Source organism: Amia ocellicauda, chromosome 7, assembly GCF_036373705.1.
Source record: "Amia ocellicauda isolate fAmiCal2 chromosome 7, fAmiCal2.hap1, whole genome shotgun sequence".
Lineage (NCBI taxonomy): Eukaryota > Metazoa > Chordata > Actinopteri > Amiiformes > Amiidae > Amia > Amia ocellicauda.
This window is the reverse complement of record NC_089856.1, coordinates 6177753-6202536: the sequence shown is the minus strand read 5'-3', so window position 1 is coordinate 6202536 and position 24784 is coordinate 6177753. Positions and strand designations below refer to the sequence as shown.

The 24784-nt window shown below is 36.8% G+C and overlaps 2 protein-coding genes across 4 annotated transcripts; one reads left to right on the top strand and one right to left on the bottom strand.

The window, feature by feature from the left end:
- Positions 1-2025: 2025 nt before the first annotated feature.
- Positions 2026-17163, top strand: LOC136752628 (E3 ubiquitin-protein ligase TRIM35). 2 transcript variants are annotated; one of them, XM_066708113.1, is made up of 7 exons: positions 2026-2501; positions 3312-3407; positions 4010-4240; positions 4462-4484; positions 4570-4688; positions 6388-6566; positions 16958-17163. In XM_066708113.1, exons 1-7 carry the CDS (start codon positions 2073-2075, stop codon positions 16967-16969), a joined length of 1089 nt encoding a protein of 362 aa, XP_066564210.1. In that variant the 5' UTR covers positions 2026-2072; the 3' UTR covers positions 16970-17163. The 2 variants fall into 2 exon arrangements, with proteins under 2 accessions (XP_066564210.1, XP_066564209.1); XM_066708112.1 differs by lacking the exon at positions 16958-17163 and having other exon boundaries at positions 2027-2501; positions 6388-9306.
- Positions 8396-23405, bottom strand: LOC136752629 (C-type lectin domain family 10 member A). Of its 2 annotated transcripts, none has more exons than XM_066708114.1 (12): positions 23262-23405; positions 23019-23132; positions 19540-19653; positions 18900-18962; positions 14826-14879; positions 13846-13899; positions 12913-12957; positions 12759-12812; positions 12582-12632; positions 9885-10036; positions 9687-9796; positions 8396-8808 (listed from the first exon to the last, which is right to left on the bottom strand). In XM_066708114.1, exons 1-12 carry the CDS (start codon positions 23320-23322, stop codon positions 8685-8687), a joined length of 996 nt encoding a protein of 331 aa, XP_066564211.1. In that variant the 5' UTR covers positions 23323-23405; the 3' UTR covers positions 8396-8684. The 2 variants fall into 2 exon arrangements, with proteins under 2 accessions (XP_066564211.1, XP_066564212.1); XM_066708115.1 differs by having other exon boundaries at positions 23019-23129.
- Positions 23406-24784: the final 1379 nt, after the last annotated feature.

Below are 24784 nucleotides of genomic sequence, written 5' to 3'. Positions count from 1 at the left end.
GTTACCTGTATAAAAGACACCTGTCCACAGAAGCAATCAATCAATCAGATTCCAAACTCTCCACCATGGCCAAGACCAAAGAGCTGTCCAAGGATGTCAGGGACAAGATTGCAGACCTACACAAGGCTGGAATGGGCTACAAGACCATCGCCAAGCAGCTTGGTGAGAAGGTGACAACAGTTGGTGCGATTATTCACAAATGGAAGAAACACAAAATAACTGTCAGTCTCCCTTGGTCTGGGGCTCCATGCAAGATCTCACCTCATGGAGTTTCAATGATCATGAGAACGGTGAGGAATCAGCCCAGAACTACACGGGAGGATCTTGTTAATGATCTCAAAGCAGCTGGGACCATAGTCACCAAGAAAACAATTGGTAACACACTACACCGTGAAGGACTGAAATCCTGCCGCGCCCGCAACGTCCCCCTGCTCAAGAAAGCACATGTACAGGCCTGTCTGAAGTTTGCCAATGAACATCTGAATGATTCAGAGGAGAACTGGGTGAAAGTGTTGTGGTCAGATGAGACCAAAATCGAGCTCTTTGGCATCAACTCAACTCGCCGTGTTTGGAGGAGGAGGAATGACCTCAAGAACACCATCCCCACCGTCAAACATGGAGGTGGAAACATTATGCTTGGGGGGTGTTTTTCTGCTAAGGGGACAGGACAACTGCACCGCATCAAAGGGACGATGGACGGGGCCATGTATTGTCAAATCTTGGGTGTGAACCTCCTTCCCTCAACCAGGGCATTGAAAATGGTTCGTGGATGGGTATTCCAGCATGACAATGACCCAAAACACACAGCCAAGGCAACAAAGGAGTGGCTCAAGAAGAAGCACATTAAGGTCCTGGAGTGGCCTAGCCAGTCTCCAGACCTTAATCCCATAGAAAATCTGTGGAGGGAGCTGAAGGTTCGAGTTGCCAAACGTCAGCCTCCAAACCTTAATGACTTGGAGAGGATCTGCAAAGAGGGGTGGGACAAAATCCCTCCTGAGATGTGTGCAAACCTGGTGGCCAACTACAAGAAACGTCTGACCTCTGTGATTGCCAACAAGGGTTTTGCCACCAAGTACTAAGTCAAAGGGGTCAAATACTTATTTCCCTCAATAACATGCAAATCAATGTATAACTTTTTTGAAATGCGTTTTTCTGGATTTTTTTGTTGTTATTCTGTCTCTCACTGTTAAAATACACCTACCATTAAAATTATAGACTGATAATTTCTTTGTCAGTGGGCAAACGTACAAAATCAGCAGGGGACCAAATACTTTTTTCACACTGGATAAGGGCGTCTGCTAATAAATAAATATTATTATTATTAATAATAATAATAATAATAATAATAATAATAATAATAATAATAATAATAATAACAATGATGATAATAACAGAAGTAATGAGGCAAGAGATTATAGCAGTAGTCTGCATTGATGGAATTGTATTGTAAGAGCCTATATTTCTACCAATGCCACAACACACCATTTATAAACAAACACAGTGAGCAGAATACACAAATCACCTCAATGTCATAGGAAATGCATGGGATAAACTGGAATGTTAAATCAGTCAGATACAGAGTTCTCTTAAAACAAAGCAATGTGGTGTGAGTGACACAGTTTTCCTCCCGCAAACTATCAAAGGGATTGCACCAATCAGGCCAATGGTGAGCCTACATCTTATTAAATAAATGTAGAACAGCTGCCTTTTGGTGCTTGCCTGTTATCCCAATAATTTGTGTAATATAGTACAGGATAGTATAGTGTAATATGGTAGATTTTTACATTCTAGTTTGTGAAGGTGTGAAGCAAAAATACATACTCAAAATATGTCACAGAGGTCAGTGTTTGATTATTCACCAAAAATGATATCAGTGAGGAAATTCCCTATTTAAGCATTAAAGGAAAACACATGATAAGGAAACTAAAATACTTATTTTTATTGCTTTAGTTATTGTGTTCTTATCAGAATAACATGGACTTTGTAATGGCTTATACACCAGCAAAGGTTATTTTGACTGCCAACAGCAACACAGGGGATTCATTCCTTGCATGAAGCTTTGACAACTGACAATGAGCAGCAACCGATCTCAGCATTTGGAAGACAAGGCACATAGAGCACCAGTACTGTCAGAGGTGCTAAGCTGTCCTGTGTGCTTAAGCATTTTCAACAACCCGGTAACTCTACACTGTCAGCACAATTTCTGTAAATCCTGCCTAGATCAGTCATGGGACCAGGCAGGCACCCAGGAATGTCCAGTCTGCTGGAGGAGATCATGTTTGGAGCCTTGTCCCAATTTCACTCTCCAGAATATTGTGGAATCCTACTTGAAAGAGCAGGAACCTGCTACAGTTTCCAAGGGGATGTGTATTCTTCACAGAGAATCACTCAAGCTGTTCTGCTTAGATGATCACGAAGCCCTCTGTGTTGTCTGTCAGACTTCAAGAAGCCATTTGAATCACAGGATCTGGCCAGTCGAAGAGCTTGCTCTGGACTATAGGGTAAGGGGATGGAAAAATAATCCTTAAAAATGAAGAAGAGCATATTTAGATGTTTAGATTTTTATTGTGACTCAATGCTGAATGAAGTGGTTATTTAAAATTGATTAATAGATTAATAGTATATCTAGCATCAGCCTTTGAGTCAGCTGGAATATTGGTCTATCAATACAGTTTTAATTACAATTAATACAGGTTTTAGCATAGTTTTATTCACCCTATTTTTATAAAGATGGTTTAAGATAGGGATTTTATGTAGTTATTTTTATACTTAGCCTAGGTGTTACTTGTGAAAGTTCTATGCTGTGCAGACTCCATACCCTGCAATGCTATTGTCAAGTAATTTGTGTAAAATTGCTGCAAAAGAGGAAGAATAAAAAGAATATTCAAGTTACCTGTGTCCATAGTGTGTATTCTGGGATTCCTTCCTTAAAGACTTTGTGAAGGGAACCAATTTTGAATGAAGTTGCTGAGGTTCTCATCCTGGGCTGGCTTAATCAACCAGTGACAACCACTTATATATGATTGTTTTCTAGTATCTGGTCTGAGAAATCTGATCTAGCAGTTACTGTAAGGATCCAAGAATCTGCATTTACAATACAGATTGGTAGCTTGTGCTAGGTTGGCAAAAGTGTTTATGTAAAGAAGGGGCTCATATGATTCTGGAGTTTAATCATTTTTACATAATAAATATAATATTTATAATGGTAGTTTGATATATTTATTAATTTTCTACAATTTTTGTTGTCTACGCTGTTGTGAAGTTGCCTGTTGTTTATTTCTCCAGTAAATTGCAGTTTAATTTCATTCCAGGAACAACTCAAGAAGGTGCTGATACCCATGGAGAAAAAGATGAGTACATTCATTTATTTTAAAGAAGAATGTGTTAAATCATGTGGATACATTAAGGTATGAGACTTGTTAACACAAACAAACATAAATATCTTACCAAAACACTCACACATATCAATATAATTGGTAAATCATGCCTATGGGCTTTGATTGATTAAAACAAAGTTGGTGGATTAATCTCCGTCATTGCTTCTACAAATGTAAAGCAGCAAACAGAAAAAAATCACATTGGAAAGATGATGGCAAGCATGCTACAAGAAACCATGCCCAAACCTTACAGCTATTCCAAAAATGAAGGGAAAAAAGACTGCAACCTGCAATATTTGCTCATCAGTGCTTATGTTTTTTTTTTTACTTATTTCTCTTTTTACGTTTTTATGTGCAATTAGTTCACTACTGCCATACAAAATTAGGAAACATTTGTGTTTTTACTTTAAAGAACTAGCTGAACAGTATGACATTATTCCCCATAGACACTTGAAGGATTAATTTCCTCACTTCAAATAATAATGGAATTAAATCACAACTAAGACTTTCTTACAAGACGTATTTCTTGAAACTGTAACTCATAAAAAAATAAAATAATGTGCTTTCGGGGGGGGGGGGGGATTGGGAAATGTACCCTGATGTATATTACTATTACTGTAAATGTATTCCAGACACAGACCCAGCAAACAGAGACTGAAATAAAGCAGGAGTTTCAAAAACTTCACAAGTTTCTGCAAGATGAAGAGGCAGCCAGAATAGCTGCACTGAGGGAGGAAGAGGAACAAAAGAGTGAAATAATGAAAGACAATATTGAGAATATTACAAGAGAGATATTATCCCTTTCAGATACAATGAAAAGTATAAAACTTGAGATTGGAGTTGAAGACCTCTCATTTTTAGCGGTAAGAACTAACAACACTGTTTTGCTTCTATGAAAAATATTGTGCTGTATTTCCATTCACTTTATTTCAAAATGGGAAGTCCCCCAGTCCTACCTCAAAAATACCAAAACAGCATAACAGTTCATGGAATTAAATGAAATAAATGCACAATGAAAGTTGCATATATATATATATATATAATATGAAATAAATAATATATCTATATAACATTATTTTTTCAGAACATCAAAGACACAGTGAAAAGGTATGTGAACTCCATCCCATTTTCCTCTTTTCTTTTGTATTGAACCCAAAGCCACAGCAGCAATAACTCCTGAATATTATTGCAGAACCCAGTGCCAAATGCAGGATCCAGAGGGGGTTTCAGGAGCGCTGATAGATGTTGCCAAGCACCTGGGCTCTCTGAAGTACAGAGTGTGGGAGAAGATGCTGGGGATTGTTCAATACAGTAAGTACAAACCACAGATTAACAATATTCATAATATTCATTCACCCCAGAGGTGCTGATTATACTGAGCTAGTCACCCGCCATGATCTATGCTTTATCTTTGAGTTATTCATAAACTGATTCATTAGAAATTTGAGCCCATTATTGTAAATTGTGATAAATTATTATTATATATTTATAATTATAGTCCATATTAGCTACAATTTATGAATGCAGATACACTAATACAGTATTTTGTATCTGCTCAAATGTTGGGTGTGAGAGTGACATCTACGCAATTGAAATTTGCAGCAACCACCTACAGTGAGGGAAAAAAGTATTTGATCCCCTGCTTATTTTGTACGTTTGCCCACTGACAAAGAAATGATCAGTCTATAGGTATAAATTGATTTGCATGTTAATGAGGGAAATAAGTATTTGACCCCTTCGACTTAGTACTTGGTGGCAAAACCCTTGTTGGCAATCACAGAGGTCAGACGTTTCTTGTAGTTGGCCACCAGGTTTGCACATATCTCAGGAGGGATTTTGTCCCACTCCTCTTTGCAGATCCTCTCCAAGTCATTAAGGTTTGGAGGCTGACGTTTGGCAACTCGAACCTTCAGCTCCCTCCACAAATTTTCTATGGGATTAAGGTCTGGAGACTGGCTAGGCCACTCCAGGACCTTAATGTCCTTCTTCTTGAGCAACTCCTTTGTTGCCTTGGCTGTGTGTTTTGGGTCATTGTCATGCTGGAATACCCATCCACGACCCATTTTCAATGCCCTGGCTGAGGGAAGAAGGTTCTCACCCAAGATTTGACGATACATGGCCCCATCCATCGTCCCTTTGATGCGGTGCAGTTGTCCTGTCCCCTTAACAGAAAAACACCCCCAAAACATAATGTTTCCACCTCCATGTTTGACGGTGGGGATGGTGTTCTTGGGGTCATTCCTCCTCCTCCAAACACAGCGAGTTGAGTTGATGCCAAAGAGCTCGATTTTGGTCTCATCTGACCACAACACTTTCACCCAGTTCTCCTCTGAATCATTCAGATGTTCATTGGCAAACTTCAGACGGGCCTGTACATGTGCTTTCTTGAGCAGGGGGACCTTGCGTGCGCAGCAGGATTTCAGTCCTTCACGGTGTAGTGTGTTACCAATTGTTTTCTTGGTGACAATGGTCCCAGTGGCCATGAGATCATTAACAAGATCCTCCCGTGTAGTTCTGGGCTGATTCCTCACCGTTCTCATGATCATTGAAACTCCACGAGGTGAGATCTTGCATGGAGCCCCAGACCAAGGGAGACTGACAGTTATTTTGTGTTTCTTCCATTTGCGAATAATCGCACCAACTGTTGTCACCTTCTCACCAAGCTGCTTGGCGATGGTCTTGTAGCCCATTCCAGCCTTGTGTAGGTCTACAATCTTGTCATTTTAATTATAAAATAAAATGGATACGTTTTAACTATGTAATCCCTATAATATTTTAAACACACTAAAAAGGCAGCTTCCTAAAACCCAGCAAGTGTTTATAAATTTATGTGTCCAGACATTATTTTATGAATTTGGTTTGATATGAAAGTGGACTTGTATACAAATGTTGTAGAATAGATTGCAGTTTTCTAATATTTATTGTATATGTTATTTCTGAATGGTCAACACGTGGTAGTTCATTTTCATATTAAGAGCAGTGTTGAAATCACAGTTCTTCTTTGCTTTAGCTCCTGTGACCTTGGATCCCAATACAGTGCACCCACACTTATCCCTCTCCAAGGATCTAACCAGTGTGACATGCAGCCAGAAACAGGAGTTTCCAGAAAACCCAGAGCGCTTTAAAAACTGTGTGTCTGTGCTAGGCTCTGAGGGATTCACCTCAGGGAGACACTGCTGGGAAGTTGAGGTTGGTGATAAACAGCACTGGGATTTAGGGGTGGCAAAAGAATCCATCAAGAGGAAAAAGGGTTGTTGTCTAACCCCAGATCAAGGATTCTGGGTCATAAGCATGTGTAAGGGTAATCTGTACCAGGTAGAGAAATCCTCACGCATAGATCTCAAACTAAAGAGGAAACCACAGAAAATCAGGATACAGTTGGAGTGTGAGAAAGGGAAATGCAAGATATCATTTTTTGATGCCAGGGATATGGCCTCTATCTACACTTTCAAGTTCAAATGTACCGAGAAGATATTTCCATATTTTTCTCCGTGCTTAAATGATGATGATGATAACAATCCTTGTCCTCTTAAAATCTGCCCTTCAAATATTAATGTAAAAGTGGAGTAGATGAGTGAAGCTAGCATAAAAAAGTCTAATAAATTAACCATTGTCCTTGTACTGTTCAGAGACAGAATAAATCATAACAGGCAGTTTAATTTCAGTCATGTTGAAATCTGATCAAAGCTTTACACTTCTGTAGTCTATATGTGTAACTATTTAATATAGCTGCATACCAGATAGTTTATTTTTACAACTTTTTGGTTATAGTTAAAGGTGCATGCTAATTTAACCGTTCAACATGTCTTCTACCAAACACTGTATTTTTGTTATATGAGTTAGTGTTAGGGATTATGTGTTTCTTGCCCTTTCACCTCTGCCTGCATAATGAACCAAAAAGAGAATTAGTCACTCACTGGAACATTTTCAACAATAATAGGATTGAAAAGTAAAACAAATAGTGTAAACATTGTTAATTATACTATTATTATTACTTTTAATTTGAAGACCTGGTTATAATTTGATTTTACTTTTTGATTGTATTTATACAGTTCTACAGTTATACCATTTGTAGTAGATTGTTTTAAAGTTACTAAAGTTGTATAGATAATGCACACAAATATTATTTTGAATACAAAATAAATATACTGTAATAATCTATAATAATACATGTATTATATCAATCATTCTACAAATTATTTCAAAGCATGATTACATGATTAATGTAGATTAAAATTGCAATTGCTCTTGCAAATGGACTCAGTGATTGTTATGTATAATCATACTGTTGTTTTAAAAATATAACATTTTACTTTTAAGTGACACATACTTAACATTGCATGTTTCTTCATGTCTTTGCACATAACACTATAGGGCCCTGGATTTTATGCAACCAAATTTCTTAGGCTGCACTTCATTCCTCCCAGCATAAAGTGGTAAAGTAGTCTTCTTAATTAAACCACTCACTCACTGATTATCATTAATTAATGATCAACCAAGATCATTAAATTGGTTCAATGTTGATGGTACAGATTACATATTTGACCCACAACTAGAAGCCTTCATATTACAATCGTATTACCAGGTTAACACACTGGCAATGCTTAAATATTATCAGAAAATATAATATAAGAATGAGAATGTTTCTTTCATGAAACTATGAGTTCTTTGCAAATTATTATTTTCCATTTATAGTTTAAGTGTATGCTATGCAACTTCAGTATATTATAACATTGATTTCTGATATAATTATATATACAGACACTATTAAAATTCTACACCCTGTCAAGAAGTGAATCCTTGAAGAAAGAGGAATTTAACCCAGGTCAGATCATGCAAGCAGAAGGGGAGGGACTTATTTGCTTTACTGACAGCACACGGGGGGCAGCAGCAGCTCTGATGTAAAATTAATCACAAAATCTGGTACATTACATAATCATCCCCATATTCAGACCTCTGGGTGTTATTCTCAACTTCAAAGATAACCAAGAATACATAATGGTATTTTTTTTTAAATGTGGTTTATCATAATTAGTTTATTATTAATAACAGTTTATTAATTTGCACTTTGTCAGTAAAGCCACTACTCATACAAATGATCAATTAAAACAAAAAAGTTCAAGGTATTATTTAAAGATTGTAAAACAAAATAGTAACCACAGAAGGCAGTTTAAACTGTCTTCAACTTACAGACATAATTGACTGTTAGTCCATGTGAATCATATTACCTTTGTTAAAAACAAATGCTCAGCTAAGTTACTGGGGATGTCATCTGTATGCAGTTTTTTTTTTTTTTTTAAGAGCTTGTTAAAAATCCTTCTCACAGATCCAACGCTGCCTGTTGCCACAAATACTGTCATTCAGTTTTTTATCTTTTATCTCTCCACAGTCTTCATTGCTATGATTGTTAGGCTCGCCTGGGTTCCATAATCTGAATAAAGAAATTACATAAATTACACACTTAATACATAACAGCAATATATGTAAACAATCTTTTCGGGCACTGCACACAGTGTGATGCAGTTCCGGGAAGCATGATCCCGTGAGACTATGGTACTCCCCGGACCGAGGTGGAGGTGATCTACTGGGAGCAGCAACTGACACGCTGCTCCTCAATGACTGGCTCCCTCCCTTGATAAAACAGGGCATGACTTCCTGTTTAGAGAGGCAGGAGGAGAGCCTGGGAGAGGAGTTGGAGAGTATTGGAGAGTTACTGAGAAAGGATTGCTTTGAATAATGGGACTTTGGCTTTGAACTTTGAAAACGATTATGGATCACGGACATTGAATGGTTGCAGTTTTATCTTGTTCATGTTTGATTAGTTATATATGTAGATCAGGGACCCATTTATATATGTTTAGTTTAGGCTTGAGATGAGCAAAGGTTTTGTTTGATGTTTTCATAATAAAATCACCTATTTACATCTTAACTCAGCCTCTCTGTTTCCTAGCCCCCACCTGAGATCACTGGCATTGGGTCCAACCCACCACGGTGCCACAAGTGCAAGACTTTTTCTTGTTACATTAGTTTTCATATGGTGCTTATTAAACTTCTTTGTCAATGACATTAAATATGTAAAGATTACAGTTGATTTAACCAACTTCAGATGGTGGTGCATTTTTGACTGCCACTCAGTTGATTTCCATTTGTTTGAATGGTGATGATACTTTCAGCTACAACTGGATATATATGAATCATCTTTAAATGTTTGTTGTGTGACTAAACTGTGTTGTTTCAGTTCATGTAATATTTTGTTTTATACAGGTCTTTCAATGTGCATGCAGATAGGAAAATAATATCAGTCCATACCCCGCAGTCATGTTTACAGAGGTTGCATCCACCCACTTCCATGTCCCTTCAAGGCCTTGGTCATGCAAACCCATCCAATATTTTGATGTAATTTGGTGGCTTAAAAATATCTGTATGATAAAAGTACATTCAATTAAATTTAACAAAATTGGAAACTTTCAATATTGGGGCCTATGGAAGAACCAATGGAGATCTTACCAGTGTGTCCTCACTCTTAGCCATGGCAAGGGAGGCACCCTTTTGTCTACATGCATCGTTAGCCTGATCCCAGTCTTTGTTTTCTGTAGAAAAGTAGTAGCATTTCCCATTGTAGTACTTCCATCCACATGGACAGAAGACTGAAAGACACACTACAATACAGAAATATAAAAATGTTATACCCCCAATCCCAAACTAACATTTCTGTGGCCGGTTGCATAAAACTATATTAAACTAGTCTAAACCATTCAATCATTAGACTAATCTTAATTTAACAATTAGATTAGTCTAATGCAAGTTATTCATTTGCCAAAAAAAGACTTAGCCTGAAAAATAGAAGAATATAGAATATAGAAGAATATAACTGAGAATATAAGTCTATCTTTCCATTGAAACTGCCTGTCTGAGTCTACGGCGACACTATCACTGATGCTGACAAGGAAATTGAAAAAATGCACTACTGTAATTTCAGAACTGTAATTTGTATTATACTCGATTTGTAATTTTGTGCTGTATTTAGCACTTTTGTTTTGCTATTGTATCCTGTAAGTCGCCCTGGATAAGGGCATCTGGCAAGAAATAAATACTACTACTACTACTACTACTACTACTACTACTAATAATAATAATAATAATAATAATAATAATAATAATAATAATAATAATAATAAACTCTGCACTGCATTCTTCTTAAATTAGCATATTCTTCCATCATTTCTACCCGTCTTTTATAAACCACACATAGCACAGTAAAGTCCATTATTAAGAAATGGAGAGAATATGGCGCAACTTTGCCTAGATCAGGCCGTCCTCAAAAACTGAGTAACCGGGTGAGAAGGGCACTAATCGGAGGCCACCAAGAGGCCTATGGCAACTCTAAAGTAGTTACATGGCTGAGCTGGGAGGCACTGTGCATACTGCAACAATAGCCTGGGCCTTTATGAGAGAGAAAAAAACTGGCCTTTACGAGAGTGAAAAAAACTCACATCAAATCGCGGTTAGAGTTTGCCAGAAGGCATGTGGGAGACTCTGAGACCAAGTGGAGGAAGATTCTATGGTCTAATAAGGTCAAAATAGAGTTTTTTGGTCTCAATGCTAAGCGCTATGTTTGGTGCAAGCCTAACACTGCACATCATCCTGAGAACACCATCCCTACCGTGAAGCATGGTGGTGACAACATCAAGCTATGGGGATGCTTCTCTATATGCTATGCTTCTCTTCTCTACAGAATCTGAAAGAATGGGCAAAATTTGCTGTGTCCAGATGTGCAAAGCTGGTAGAGACTTATCCACATAGACGCATGGCTGTAATTCCTGCCAAAGGTACCTAATATTGACTGAAGGGGCTGATTACTTACGCATTCAAGTATTTTCTGTTTTGTATTTGTAATAATTTTGCAGATTATATTTTTCACTTTGAAATTATTTTCATTTTCTGTCTGTTTCTGTGTGTTTTTGAGGCAAAAACTCCTGATTAAATCTATTCTAATTTGATATTGTAACACATTGAAATGTGGAAAAGTCCAAGGGGGTGAATACAATTGAGAGTCACTGTATATATATATATATATATATATATATATATATATATATATATTAAAAACTTGTTCAATTCCATTATACTGTTAAGGGAAAAAAGTTTGACAAAATATATATATTAAAAATACTAAACTGAAATATCATCATTTAATAAGTCTCCACCCCCCTGAGTTAATACTTTGGCAGCAATTACAGCTGTGAGACAGTTGGGATAGGTCTTTACTAACTTTCAACCTGGATTTGTCAATATTTAACCATTCTTACATACAAAACTATTCCAGCTCTGTCAAATCCTTGGGAATAATGGATGGACACCCATCTTCAAATTGTGTGAGATATTTTTGATTGGATTTAGGTCAAAGCTCTATTTGGACCATTCCAGGACATTTAACTTTTTGTTTCTTAGCCACTCTAGTGTAGTTGTGTGCTCCGGGTCATTGCCATCTTGAAAGGATCTGTCCCAATTTAAGCTTTTTTACAAGGAGCAGCAGTTTTCCTCAAGGAATTTTACATTCATTGTCCCTTCTATCGTGTATCCCTTCCCTTCTAAGTGCCCCAGTCCCTGCCGATGAACAAAATGCCCAAAATGGTGCCACCACCATGCTTTGCACCACTAACAGGATGGTGTTCTTTGGGTGATGTACTGTGTTAGGATTGCACCAGACATAACGCTTTACATTTGGGCCAAAAAGTTTCATTTTAGATTTGTCAGATTTAGATTGGTAATCTTGGTACTTTGATCATAATCGTTCATAACTGTTTGGTCATCCAGTTGGCCTAAGGGATAGCCTAATCTAGGTAGGGTCTTGGTGGTGCTATAAACTTTTAACTTCTTAATAATCAACTTGACCATGCTCCAAGGCATATTCAAGGCCTTTGATATTTTTTTATAGCCATTCCCTGATCTACACCTTTGAACAGCTTTGTCCCAGAGTTCTTTTGGAAGTTCCTGACCTTTGCTTTGAATTGCACTACCCAGCAGAAGGAACCTATAGGAACTGCTGAATTTATAATGAAATGTATCCTAAATGGGAATGTATCCATGTGCATCACTACAATTTAACACAGGTGAAGGCCACTTGTTCAAGGCGATTGCCTTACAAGGGTGGTGGACACCTATGCAACACCTTTCAGTACTGATGTAAATATTAAGGCAAACCTTTACTAATCTTGGCTTCTATGGTCTGCAGTCTGAAATCTTTCTCTGAATCTGTAAAGAAGCAAAACAGATTGAGGACAACTGTTGTAGTTCTTGAATTTGTTGAATGCACTAAATTTAAAATGACACTTTTTAGTTGTCCAGTAGGCTAAAATAACTTTAAATCAGATTACTGACCTTGAGTTTGAAATTTGGATTCTAAAGTCTTCACTTGAGATATTGCTGTGGAATCTAAAACACACAAATGTGGCATTGACAACATATCTGACAACTTTTTGATTGTTCAGAATAAAAATAATATATAACATCACCTTTTCATAAGGAACCTTACCTAGGGTTTCAATCTGGGATTGTAGGTTCTTCAGGATCACAGACTCTGAAAAGACAAAATTGTGTCTAACCAGTGTAAAATAGGATTTCCATGTTTAACCACTGCAATTAAAGTAAAATGAAAACTTGTTCGAATTACTGTGTTTGTTGTAAAACAAAGAAGGTATAGCCCATTAAAAACATAAATTAAGTTCAAATTAAAAATGAGTTTAGAGTTAAAAAATCAATACAATGACAATAAAGAAAGTATTATTTCATAATGTGTTGTACACTGTGACACAGCCATGGGGTTGAGGATGTGTCTCTGGATTATGTTACCTGGATTATGTGTATATAGTGCTCAATCAAAACAAATAGCCTTGAAAAAGGATGTAAAACCAAAATCAAACATTGCCCACCGGGGTGTAGGACACTGACTAAAACTGCAAACAAAGCTCATATCTACCTCTGGGCCACTAAGCGGTTCCCAAGTTAAAAACCCAGAGCATACAGCAGAAATGTATAATGATGTGTCAATTTTCCAGTCACTGTTCAGAAACCGGGGTCATAAGACATAGTCCTAGTCCTCAATTTCTAAGCAGGTATTACAAACAAACAATTGCTAAAGCAGAAAAGTAACATTACACATTCTTCTCTCACCTACTAATCACCAGCTTTCCTTCACTTTGCATCCATTGCATTCAAATATAGTATCCATAGATGTTTCATTGGCTATTTATATTTATAATGTATTAATAATTAACAGCTACTTTGGTATGTTGGCATTGTGGCAATCAGAAGATGTTTTTAACACTGTATTATTATATAATGATTAAATACAAGCAGAAAGATAGGAACATTTTGACTTTGTTTTTTTTTGTTTTTGTTTTTTGTGTCACAGAAAGGACTTCCTTCAATGAATGCTATGTAAACAGTTTGTAATAAGAAAACTGACCTTGTGATTTCAGTTGCATCTCTAAAGTCTTCATTTGGGACAGGATCTCGGATACTGCAAATAAACACATACTTTCAGCTTCGTGTTATGGATCTGATAACACTACACAAAAAAACATTTTTCTTAATTTTTATCTGCAACCTGCATTCTAACCAAAATATAGATTTAAAGCTTTTGGAATTGTGTCTAAAAGTTTCTGCTGCAGCTGCTAAAGCTTAAGCTATGTGTTTAACATGCATAAATTCAGAGCACATGTTAGTTATATTTGAGTTTTCTGAAAGAGGCCTCTTGGGTGGTTCCCTTGACATGGAGAAACTTAATCTGGAGGCAAAATCAGCAGATTTCAATCTTTGTTTCATTTAGGAAGGGGTTAGACTTAGACTTTCTGACTTCTCTTCTAGTTGCTTCCTATTTTTGCCTTTTCTTGCATTGTCCCTCACATAGTATCCCGCTTTGTGAATAGTAGCCTTGGACACAGATCATTATATTTGAAATCCTCCCTCGGAGACACCCTTATGAAACTATACCACAGGAACTTTGTACCATAATTTGTCATTTTTTGCGTTAATTTTGCCTTGCCTTGAGTTGCGTTGCCTCAGCATGCTTTAACATGATTTCACTTTACTTTCCTACACTTTATTGTTGTTTTCATACACAGTATACTACAGTTAATTTATAGAAAGGTATTGACATTTATCCTTTGATTGGAAAAGCATTAATAATAAATGCTTGATTGGTAATCAGATTGAAGAATCATTTTAATCCATTCGAATTAATTTCTAATATTGAATAATACTTTAGTAAGGAGAAACTGCAATCTTGTTGTTGTAGGATTACAAAATCTTCTGAGCATTAAAAGTATATAGAGGATATATAGAGAATCTGGTGATTCATCACTTTGCTGCACAAACATTGCTTAAACAAAATTGGCTATAATTGCAATTTCTCTAATACACACACACACACACGAAAAAAAATACCTTCTGCATTCAAATTTGTTTGCTCCGATTTCAGGTTTTGCATTGCATTAGAACCTTAGGAAAAAAAAAACATTTTAAAGTTATTTTAAAATTTTAACAGTTGGAAATATACAAATCACTTTCTCTTATGAGTCAAGTAAATCAAACACCATGCATCATTTTCTTTAAGCTGGTTAAGAACTGCAGAGTAAGTTCTTTAAATCTCCAGGATTAATAGGGTCAGCAAGATGCAGAAATATACTGAACAGGCATTACTTTATTTAACTCTGTCTCATTAAAGGACCTTAATGCATTCAATAAAATAAGGCAATATATGTTTACAGAAAGTCATATCTAATGCAGGATTCTGTCTTTTAATGTATAGTCTGTGTATGAACACTACCGTTCAAAAGTTTGGGATCACTTAGAAATTTTCTTGTTTTTGAAAAAGCTAATTAAAATAACATCAAATTGATCAGATATACAGTGTAGACATTGTTAATGTTGTGAATGACTATTGTAGCTGGAAACGGCTGATTTGTAATGGAATATCTACATAGGCATACAGAGGCCCATTATCACATTATCAGCAACCATCAGTCCTGTGCTCCAATGGCACGGTGTGTTTGCTAACCCAAGTTTATCATTTTAAAAGGCTAGTTGATCATTAGAAAACCCTTTTGCAATTATTTTAGCACAGCTGAAAACTGCTGTGCTGATTAATTAAGCAATAAAAGTGGCCTTCTTTAGACTAGTTGAGTGTCTGGAGCAACAGCAATTGTGGGTTTGATTACAGGCTCAAAATGCCCAGAAACAAAGAACTTTCTTCTGAAACTCGTCAGCCTATTCTTGTTCTTTGAAATGAACGTGACTCCAGGATGTTGGCCTTCTAGGCAGAGTTGCAAAGAAAAGTAAATATCTCAGACTAGCCAATAAAAATAAAGGATTAAGATGGGCAAAAGGACACAGACACTGGACAGAGGAAGATTGTGTTATGGACAGACAAATCTAAGTTTGAGGTGTTCGGATCACAAAGAAGAAAATTCATGAGATGAAGGAGTGCTTGACACCATATGTCAAGCATGGTGGAGGCAATGTGATGGTCTGGGGGTGTTTTGGTGGTTGAAAAGTGGGAGATTCGTACAGGGTAAAAAGGACCTTCAAGAAGGAAGGCTATCACTCCATTTTGCAAAGCCATGCCATATCAAGTGAAATCCACAGGATTGGAGCCAATTTCCTCCTACAACAGGACAATGACCCAAAGCGCAGCTCCAAACTATGCAAGAACTATTTAGGGAAGAAGCTGTCGTCTGGTATTCTGTCTATAATGGAGTGGCCAGAACAGTCAATGGATCTCAACCCTATTGAGCTGTTGTGGGAGCAGCTTGACTGTATGGTATGTAAGAAGCCAATCCAATTTGTGGGAGGTGCTTCAGGAAGCATGGGGTGAAATCTCTTCAGATTACCTCAACAAATTGACAACTAGAATGTCAAAGGTCTGCAAGGCTATAATTGCTGCAAAAGGAGGATTTTTTTGTTTTTTTTTTTCAATTAAAAATCATTATTTCTAACCTGGTCAATTACTATATTTCCTATTCATTTTTATATATATCATATTCAAATTCATTTTATGTATGTTTTCATGGAGAACAATGACATTTCTAAGTGACCCCAATCTTTTGAACAGTAGTGTATATATGTTAATATTTAACCTATCTATGTATCTATTTCTGCCCTTGTGAAAAGCCCTCAATATGCAGTCATGTGACTTTGCAAGGGAGGAGTGCAAAGCTTAGATAGTGCTGCAATGGAAGCAATTTAAACATGTTTAAATATGAGGTCTTTGGGGAAGCAATAATTGTAATTATTTTGTATATATTACATAAAACATACTGAGTTGAAGGATGTTAATTGGTTTGTATTTGTATGTATATGCTTATTTAAATGAGTAACTTTGGGTTTCTTTACAAACTGATGTGCTTTGTTAAGCTGAATATATAATACACATATAATTACATATAAGTATTTATTGTTTATATAGCAGTTTTCTATTTTTGGTAACATTGATTGGTGTTTATATATGTGTGTGCTTTGTATTGTCTTTCTATGTTGTAAGTAATATTTTGAACATCTATTGATTTCTTTGTTTGTAGTTCTACATCTGAATGAAGGATACAACGTTTATCCTGTCTCCACATGGTTGCTGTGAAGAAGTTTAGCTATCTGTATAGCCACATAATGTTACATGTGACAAAATATGCACCAATTAAAGTCTGAGTGTGTATTAGCACATTTCTCAATTATTTTCACAATGTGTTATTGATGTTGATGCATATAAAAAAGTGTTTTCCTTTCTGTGTAGGGTTGTACTTCCTTTGCTACTGAACTCTTCAGCTTTAAGTTGCATCTGGGGAGAAAATAATTTATATTTTTCATTTGGGAAATCAAGCAGAAAAAGAGAACTGATATTGCAACATCTTTGTACTTTGTGTAAGCAATATTGTGAAATGTGATTGTGCAAACTTCATAGATTCCTATACATTTTCTTCAAGACATCTTGTTTAGAACCTGTTAATGCTGACAAAGCTTTTTGTCAAGCAGTTTTAACAGCCATAGCTTTTTTACCCAACCAAATGCATACAGGAACATTGGCAAGAGTAGATTCAGAACTGATTGAAAGCAAATACTCTTCTAGAAAATATTAAATCTGGGAACCAATTATTTGGTTGTGTCATCCTTTTCAAATAATCCTTAGATATAGATATTGTCAGAATGAATATGATCACAGCATGTACTCTTCCTCTAGTGAGAATAGTGGCATTTTTACTGCCTATAATTCTGATGCCTGTTAAAGGTCGTTTAACCTTTCCTTAAAAATAGGAAGCTTATTTAACCTTTCTTTAAATCAGTTTACTCAAAAACGAAACTGAAAAAATACTATTTATACAGTGATGAGAGAACATTAGTGAACATTTTAGGTCAAATTAATGCAGGAATACAGATAATTCTAAAGGGTTCACAAAGTTTCTCTCACCACTGAATTATTATAATGATAATATAACAAGGCTTCAGAGCAAGCAAGGTTTCAGAAGTGAGCTAGAAAGGCTAAAAAAGAGGACTTAAATCTCTGAAGTGTAGAGCATGGAGCACTGAGGTGGCCCAAGGCACTGAGTGCCCCAAGCATTAGGATACACCGATGATGGGGGATACTATCCAATACGCCAAGCACAGACAATGAGCCCAGTGTCAATGCAAGATAAAAGCATGAATTCTAACTCTATGCATAATGTGGGGGACTGAGAAGCAAGTCAGAGGGAAGAAAATATAAATGTGGGAAGTGTAGAGCCCTACACAAACACTGGGAAGCAATAAACAAACTATTTCCATAGCTGCAGACTAGTAGCTGTCCGGCCAGGGTGAGAGCCCTCAACCCAGTAAGGATATCCTTAGAGTTCGAGAACTTACTTAATAGTAAATGATTACTGACTTGGTGATAATTAACCCTTTGAATAGTGGCAATGTAGCGGTACAACTGTCGTTCTGTGATCCCCCAGGAGTGAGGACATACTGCAGCTTTAAGTCATGATTACAGATCAATTAAAAGTCACAATAAGATAATTTTATAAGCATAAGTTAATATCGTCTATTTTTGTTTTTGTTGCTTTTTGACCCCTCTTCCGGATTTCTGGGGGCTGTTATTTTCTGCACAAAATAATTAAAAATAATATCTGCATTGAAAAAGAAAACTTTAGACTAGCCTTCTCAGGGAACAACACACCGTGCATACACACAGTCCAAAAGGGTTAAATCATTGCCTACTTAATTCAATTATAAAAGTCCTCTGGAATTTTACTGAAAGATAGAAAGGACTTTTTTTTTTAAGAACATGAATACATTTTCCTCCAGTTTAGCAGTTTATGCTGATTTCTTTCTTTCTATGCTGCCTTTCTTAGTTGTGGTTCAGTATTATTTCCAAGTGAGTCTGTTAAAATAAGTTCTTAAAACTTTAAATTTTAAGTTGAGAACAGAGGATGTTGAAAGCTCCTCTGTGGGACCTCAGAAGTGTGGGAAAGTGGGTAATTAAATAGTGCATACTGTTATTTGTCCAGGTCCCATGTGTCATTCTTAAATGCTGAATCTCTTCTCTCATAGTTGAATCTGAAATGACGGAAAGAAAAACTTTTAACATGGAGCAAGAATCCTAGTTTTGATTTCCATTTCAGGGTTACTACAACCCCAAATTAATCAGTTCCTTAGTTTTGTACAGGACTGGCAGTCCAAACACTGTCCTGTATTAATTAACATAAATGCCACTGCACTATAACCATGTATTATTTATTTATATATAATCAGGCTGCAGGAACACAGTACATGAAAACTCAAGAGTTGGGAGATAATACTTTTCCTTTATTACCAGAGACTATTTTATGTAAAGGCAATATTTAATGTATGGATCATTTAAAAATTATGATTTAGATTAATTTCATTGGGATGGCTTGATAGACTGCTTTACCTGAGGAATCGAGTGCTCCTGGGGTTTGTCATTTGACCCCTTTGAGATAAACAATTATCAATCTGTTATTTATTACTTTAGGTGCAGTAATGTTGTGAAACCAGTTTGTGGAATTGCCCAACATTAATCAAATAACAGGTATGTGACAAACGGCTTTTACAACTACAGAGGAAGTTCAATGGTGTATTTGTGGAACTCCACTACTAGCTTCGAGTTACTTACATTTTGTGAATAGCATTGAAGTCAGAATGATGGATCCAGTAAGCAGCAAGATGCCAAGACACAAAAAGCCTGTGTTCTTGCAGCTACCAAGAAAGTGAGACCATTCAAAAAAATCTGAAAAGCAGGAGGAAATGTTTTCTTGATTCATTTGGAGAACATGTTTTTTCATAAAAGTGTAACAAAGTACAATGAACTGGGGCTCCCAAGTGACTCAACCAGTAAAATGTACTATTCTGAGCAAAGGATATTTCAGTTGATCCCAATTTGGACTAAATTTAACTGCATTTTTTGGTGGGGTTGAGCAGAACACCGAACTGATCTGGCGCTTGTGAGTCTGTAGTGTTGTCAGTCCTCCCCATGATGCTATAGCTATGCTGTTTGCACTGTGGACATGCAGTGTGAAATGAAGCAGATGGCTTAGCAGCTCACATTTCAGAGCATGCATATGTTTGTTAGTTTTCTACATGCTTACTGCAGTAAACACAGGAGTCATATCAGTGAGCAGATTTGATTTAACATTTTAGATTTCCAAATTTATATGAAAATAGATATATACAAAAAACAGTGTGTTACAGTTGCACTATTGGAACCAATACATAACACATTAAAACAATCAGCTTCAATCACCTTCCTATTTTCAGTTGTAACCTTTTGAGCAGCTAAAATGGTTTCATGCACCATTCTGTGATCCTCTTGGAGCAACTAAAACTCACTATAAGATAACTCTATAAGCATATGTTAATATAATCCCTTTGTATTGCTATATACAAAGTCAGTTCATTGTATACTTGTAAATTGTATACTATGTTCTGAGTGATCAGAAATATGTTACACTTATCATGGGGTTTATTATTTGTGTTAAATGGTTACTTACGGTGGCCCTGAATTGCAAAACACAAATGCAAAAAGAAAATCGCAACTGCATTTGTTTTTCTTTTTGCATTTGTATTCTTCTTTCTGCATTTGTGTTCTGCTTTTTGTTTTTGTGTTTTTATTTTTGGAATTGCATTTTTCTTTTTGAATCTGTATTCTTTTTGCATTAGCATTCTGCTTTTTGTTATTGTGTTTTTCTTTTTGCATTTGTGTTTCTCTTTTTGCAAATTTGTTTTTCTTTTTGCATTTGTGTTTCTCTTTTTGCAATTGCATTTGTGTTCAGAGCCAATGTAGTTACATCTATGTTTTGAATCAATTTCATCCCATTATACTCGGATGTCAGTGACTGTGTTAGTGAAGATATAAAGGAAGATTTACTATCAAGAAAGTAAGAATAAGAAAATAAGAATAAATAGAGAGATAGCATTACAATTAGTCTGAGGGGACCTGGAAGAACAGTGATTTCAGTCCACAATACAAAACATAATATACAGAGTACACAGACGTGCTCAAATTTGTTGGTACCCCTCCACAAAAAACTGCTCCAGCTGTCTCAGGTTTGATGGGTGCCTTCTCCGGTCTGCAAGTTTCAGCTCTTTCAATAAAAGTTCGATAGGATTCAGATCAGGACTCATAGAAGGCCACTTCAGAACAGTCCAATGTTTTGTTCTTCTCAATTCTTGGGTGCTTTTAGCTGTGTATTTTGGGTCATAGTCCTGTTGGAGGACCCATGACCTGTGACTGAGAGAGAGCTTTCTGACATGGGCGGTACGTTTCATTCCAGAATGCCTTGATAGTCTTGAGATTTCATTGTGCCCTGCACAGATTCAAGGCACCCACAGGCGATTCTAGGGTATGTGGGGGCGCGGCGGAGTTTTCTCCCGGACTGAGGGAGGGGGGGGGTTTTCCCATTTGGGGGCCCCCCCTCAGCCCGGGGCCCCAGGGAATTGCCTAGGATGCCTATCCCCTTGCGACGCCCCTGAAGGCACCCTGTGCCAGGTGCAGCGAAGCAGCCCCAAAACATAACCGATCCTCCTCCATGTTTCACTGTAGGTATGGTGTTCTTTTCTTTGAAAGCTTCATTTTTTCATCGGTGAACATAGAGCTGATGTGACTTGCCAAAAAGTTCCAGTTTTGACTCATCTGTCCAAAGGACATTCTCCCAGAAGGATTGTGGCTTGTCAATATGCATTTTAGCAAATTCCAGTCTGGCTTTTTTGTTTTTCTTTCAAAAGTAGAGTCCCCCTGGGTCTTCTTCCATTGAGGCCACTTTCACTCAAAAAGCAATGGATAGTGTGATCAGAAACTGACATACCTTCACCTTGGAGTTCAGCTTGTATCTCTTTGGCAGTTATCCTTGGTTCTTTTTCTATCATTCGCAATATCCTTCTGTTCAGTCTAGGGTCGATTTTCCTCTTGCGGCTTTGCCCAGGGATGTTGGCTACAGTTCCATGGATCTTGAACTTCTTGACCTTGTCACAGGAACATCAAGCTGCTTGGAGATGGTCTTGTAGTCTTTACCTTTACTATGCTTGTATATTTTTTTCTGATCTCCTCAGACAACTCTCTCCTTTGCTTTCTCTGGTCCATGTTCAGTGTGGTGCACACAATGATACCAAATGGCACAGTGACTACTTTCCTCCATTTAAATAGGCAAAATGACTGATTACAAGATTGGAGACATGTGTGAAACGAATTAAATATACTAGTTTGGAATATCACTATAATCCAATTTATTATCTTTTCTAAGGGGGTACCAACAAATGTGTCCAGGCAATTTTACAATATCTTTGTAGAATGAGCAATAATTAATCTGGTATGGGGGGAATAAAACAGATGGAACTGTCTGTATATTCATCAGTGTTTCTGTTTACATATGTCATGTGTTAAAGCAATGTTTATATTCATTTTAAAACAAATTTTTTTTGTGTGTACTTGACAGTTAAAATATAGTTCTCAATATACTTATATGAATAATGTTCACCATTTTCATCAAAACCCCATCTGGATTAGAGTTATTTTCATAAAATTAGAACTACATTAAATGTATTGATTTATATTATGATTTACTTATTTCTCAAAGGAGGAGACTAACTCTACTCTGTAGAAAAATAGGTGTATACACAGCCTATCTATACTGATCTGCCAATCTAGTGATTTTTTTTTTCTTATTTTTATTTGTTTTGGTTTTGTACATATAAAGAGTGAGTAAGAATATGTAGTTGATTTAAGTGACATGAATTATGAATTATGATCCATGCCAGTTTCCCTTTAATTTAATGTTATTTCCATTTTGTTTAATTTATTTGTACAGCAGCTCATGTTTTAGAGCTGTAATACCCAGACAGGCTTTGAACATTAGAAAAAAAAAATGCAATTAATGGAATAGTTTAATTTAATCAGTTTCTTATCCTTTCCATCAGCTTATATTGTAGGTTCACATCACATGTGGGTAGCATGATTCAACATCCCAAAGAATATCGGGGTGATCTAGACTGAATTGTTTATATGATAACAGGTAGGTATATACAATAACATGCAATAAACAAGACTGTCACTGATTGGAGATTGGTAAATAGGTATATGACAGAAAAGACAATTCTTACTTTGCATGTGTTTTCTTCTTTTGCTTTTTAGGGTGTCTCTGTTTTCTTCAAATATTTCACTTACTTCCTCTGTTCCTTGGAATTCTGCTGTATTATGTTCAGTGTTTACTTCTTCTTGAATTGTCAGTGTATTCCATGGAGAAGACAAGCAAAGATACAAAATTGATCACCTTTGCCCACAACTTATTACATTTCTGAATTTACATGTAGGAAGACAAAAAATAATAAGTATATAGGTTTTACCTGAGGCTGGGTTTCCTTTCACATCCCATTTATGGAAAGACGCTTTTTGAAACATTGCCATCTGGTAAAGTCAAGTACATTCAAAAGCCAAATTAACTGATAGCGGCAATTTTTACCATCTGCGGAATGATGTCCTCTCTTTAAGAATGCATATTTTTTAACGAGGAAAAGGGTGTGGTGGGGGGGTGTGAGGAATGTGTAATAATATTGTAAAGTTCCTCATGAAAATTGTTTCTCTGTAGGTTTCGTTTCTGGGCAAAATATAGAGTTGAATGCCCTGTTGTTACTTCCAAGTTAATACTGTTTTGCAGGTATGACAAGATCCACCCTATTCATAACTTATTGTTTTCCACAATTAAAAATACCTCCATTAAAAAATTATCAAAAATTACAGTTACAGTATAAATATTTGTACTCATGAAATTAATCAAGCAACCAATTAATCTGTCAGCCCCTTTTCATACATAAATAAGAACTTATGTTTAATACATTATTTTGAAGATATTTTAATTTTTCTGGTCTTTATAAGACTCAAAATGTTGGTTACATTTAATTACTTTGGTATGCAATGCTGTATCAACCACAGTTTGATTAAAGTATTGTGCTACAACGTGTATATGTGGATTGCCTAAAGGAAACATCAAAGTGCTAAACTGTATGAATACAACACATACACCGATCAGCCATAACATTATGACCACCTGCCTAATATTGTGTAGGTCCATCCCCCTTTTGCCGCCAAAACAGTCCTTACCCGTCGAAGCATGGACTCCACTAGACCTCTGAAGGTGTGCTGTAGTATCTGGCACCAAGTTAGCAGCAGATCCTTTAAGTCCTGTAAGTTGCGAGGTGGGGCCTAAATGGATCAGACTTATTTGTCCAGCACATCCCACAGATGCTCGATTGGATTGAGATCTGGGGAATTTGGAGGCCAATTCAACACCTTGAACTCATGATTCAGCAGACCAGGCCACCTTCTTTCATTGCTCCTTGGTCCAGTTCTGATGTTCACATGCCCATTGTAGGTGCTTTCGGCAGTGGACAGGGGTCAGCATGGGCACCCTGACTGGTCTGCGGCTACACAGCCCCATACGCAACAAACTGCGATGCACTGTGTGTTCTGACACCTTTCTATCAGAACCAGCATTAATTTTTTCAGCAATTTCAGCTACAGTAGCTCGTCTGTTGGATCGGATCACATGGGCCAGCCTTCGCTCCCCACATGCATCAATGAGCCTTGGCCGCCCATGACCCTGTCGCCGGTTCACCGCTTTTCCTTCCTTGGACCACTTTTGATATGTACTGACCACTGCAGACTGGGAACACCCCACAAGAGCTACAGTTTTGGAGATGCTCTGACTCAGTCGTCTAGCCATCACAATTTGGCCCTTGTCAAAGTCGCTCAGATCCATATGCTTGCCCATTTTTCCTGCTTCTAACACATCAACTTTGAGGACAAAATGTTCACTTGCTGCCTAATATATCCCACCCACTGACAGGTGCCATGATAACGAGAATATCAG

Bases quoted from the DNA above. Each gene is read 5' to 3' on its own strand.
- LOC136752629 (XM_066708114.1), bottom strand. From the start codon at position 23,322: ATGGCAATGTTTCAAAAAGCGTCTTTCCATAAATGGGATGTGAAAGGA. The intron at 13,900-14,825 runs GTATTTTTTTTC...GTTTATTTGCAG, and splicing joins AACAAATTTGAATGCAGAAG to TATCCGAGATCCTGTCCCAA. The intron at 12,633-12,758 runs GTCAGTAATCTG...GCTTCTTTACAG, and splicing joins ATCCAAATTTCAAACTCAAG to ATTCAGAGAAAGATTTCAGA.
- LOC136752628 (XM_066708112.1), top strand. From the start codon at position 2,073: ATGAGCAGCAACCGATCTCAGCATTTGGAAGACAAGGCACATAGAGCA. The intron at 3,408-4,009 runs GTATGAGACTTG...AATGTATTCCAG, and splicing joins AATCATGTGGATACATTAAG to ACACAGACCCAGCAAACAGA. The intron at 4,485-4,569 runs GTATGTGAACTC...ATATTATTGCAG, and splicing joins ATCAAAGACACAGTGAAAAG to AACCCAGTGCCAAATGCAGG.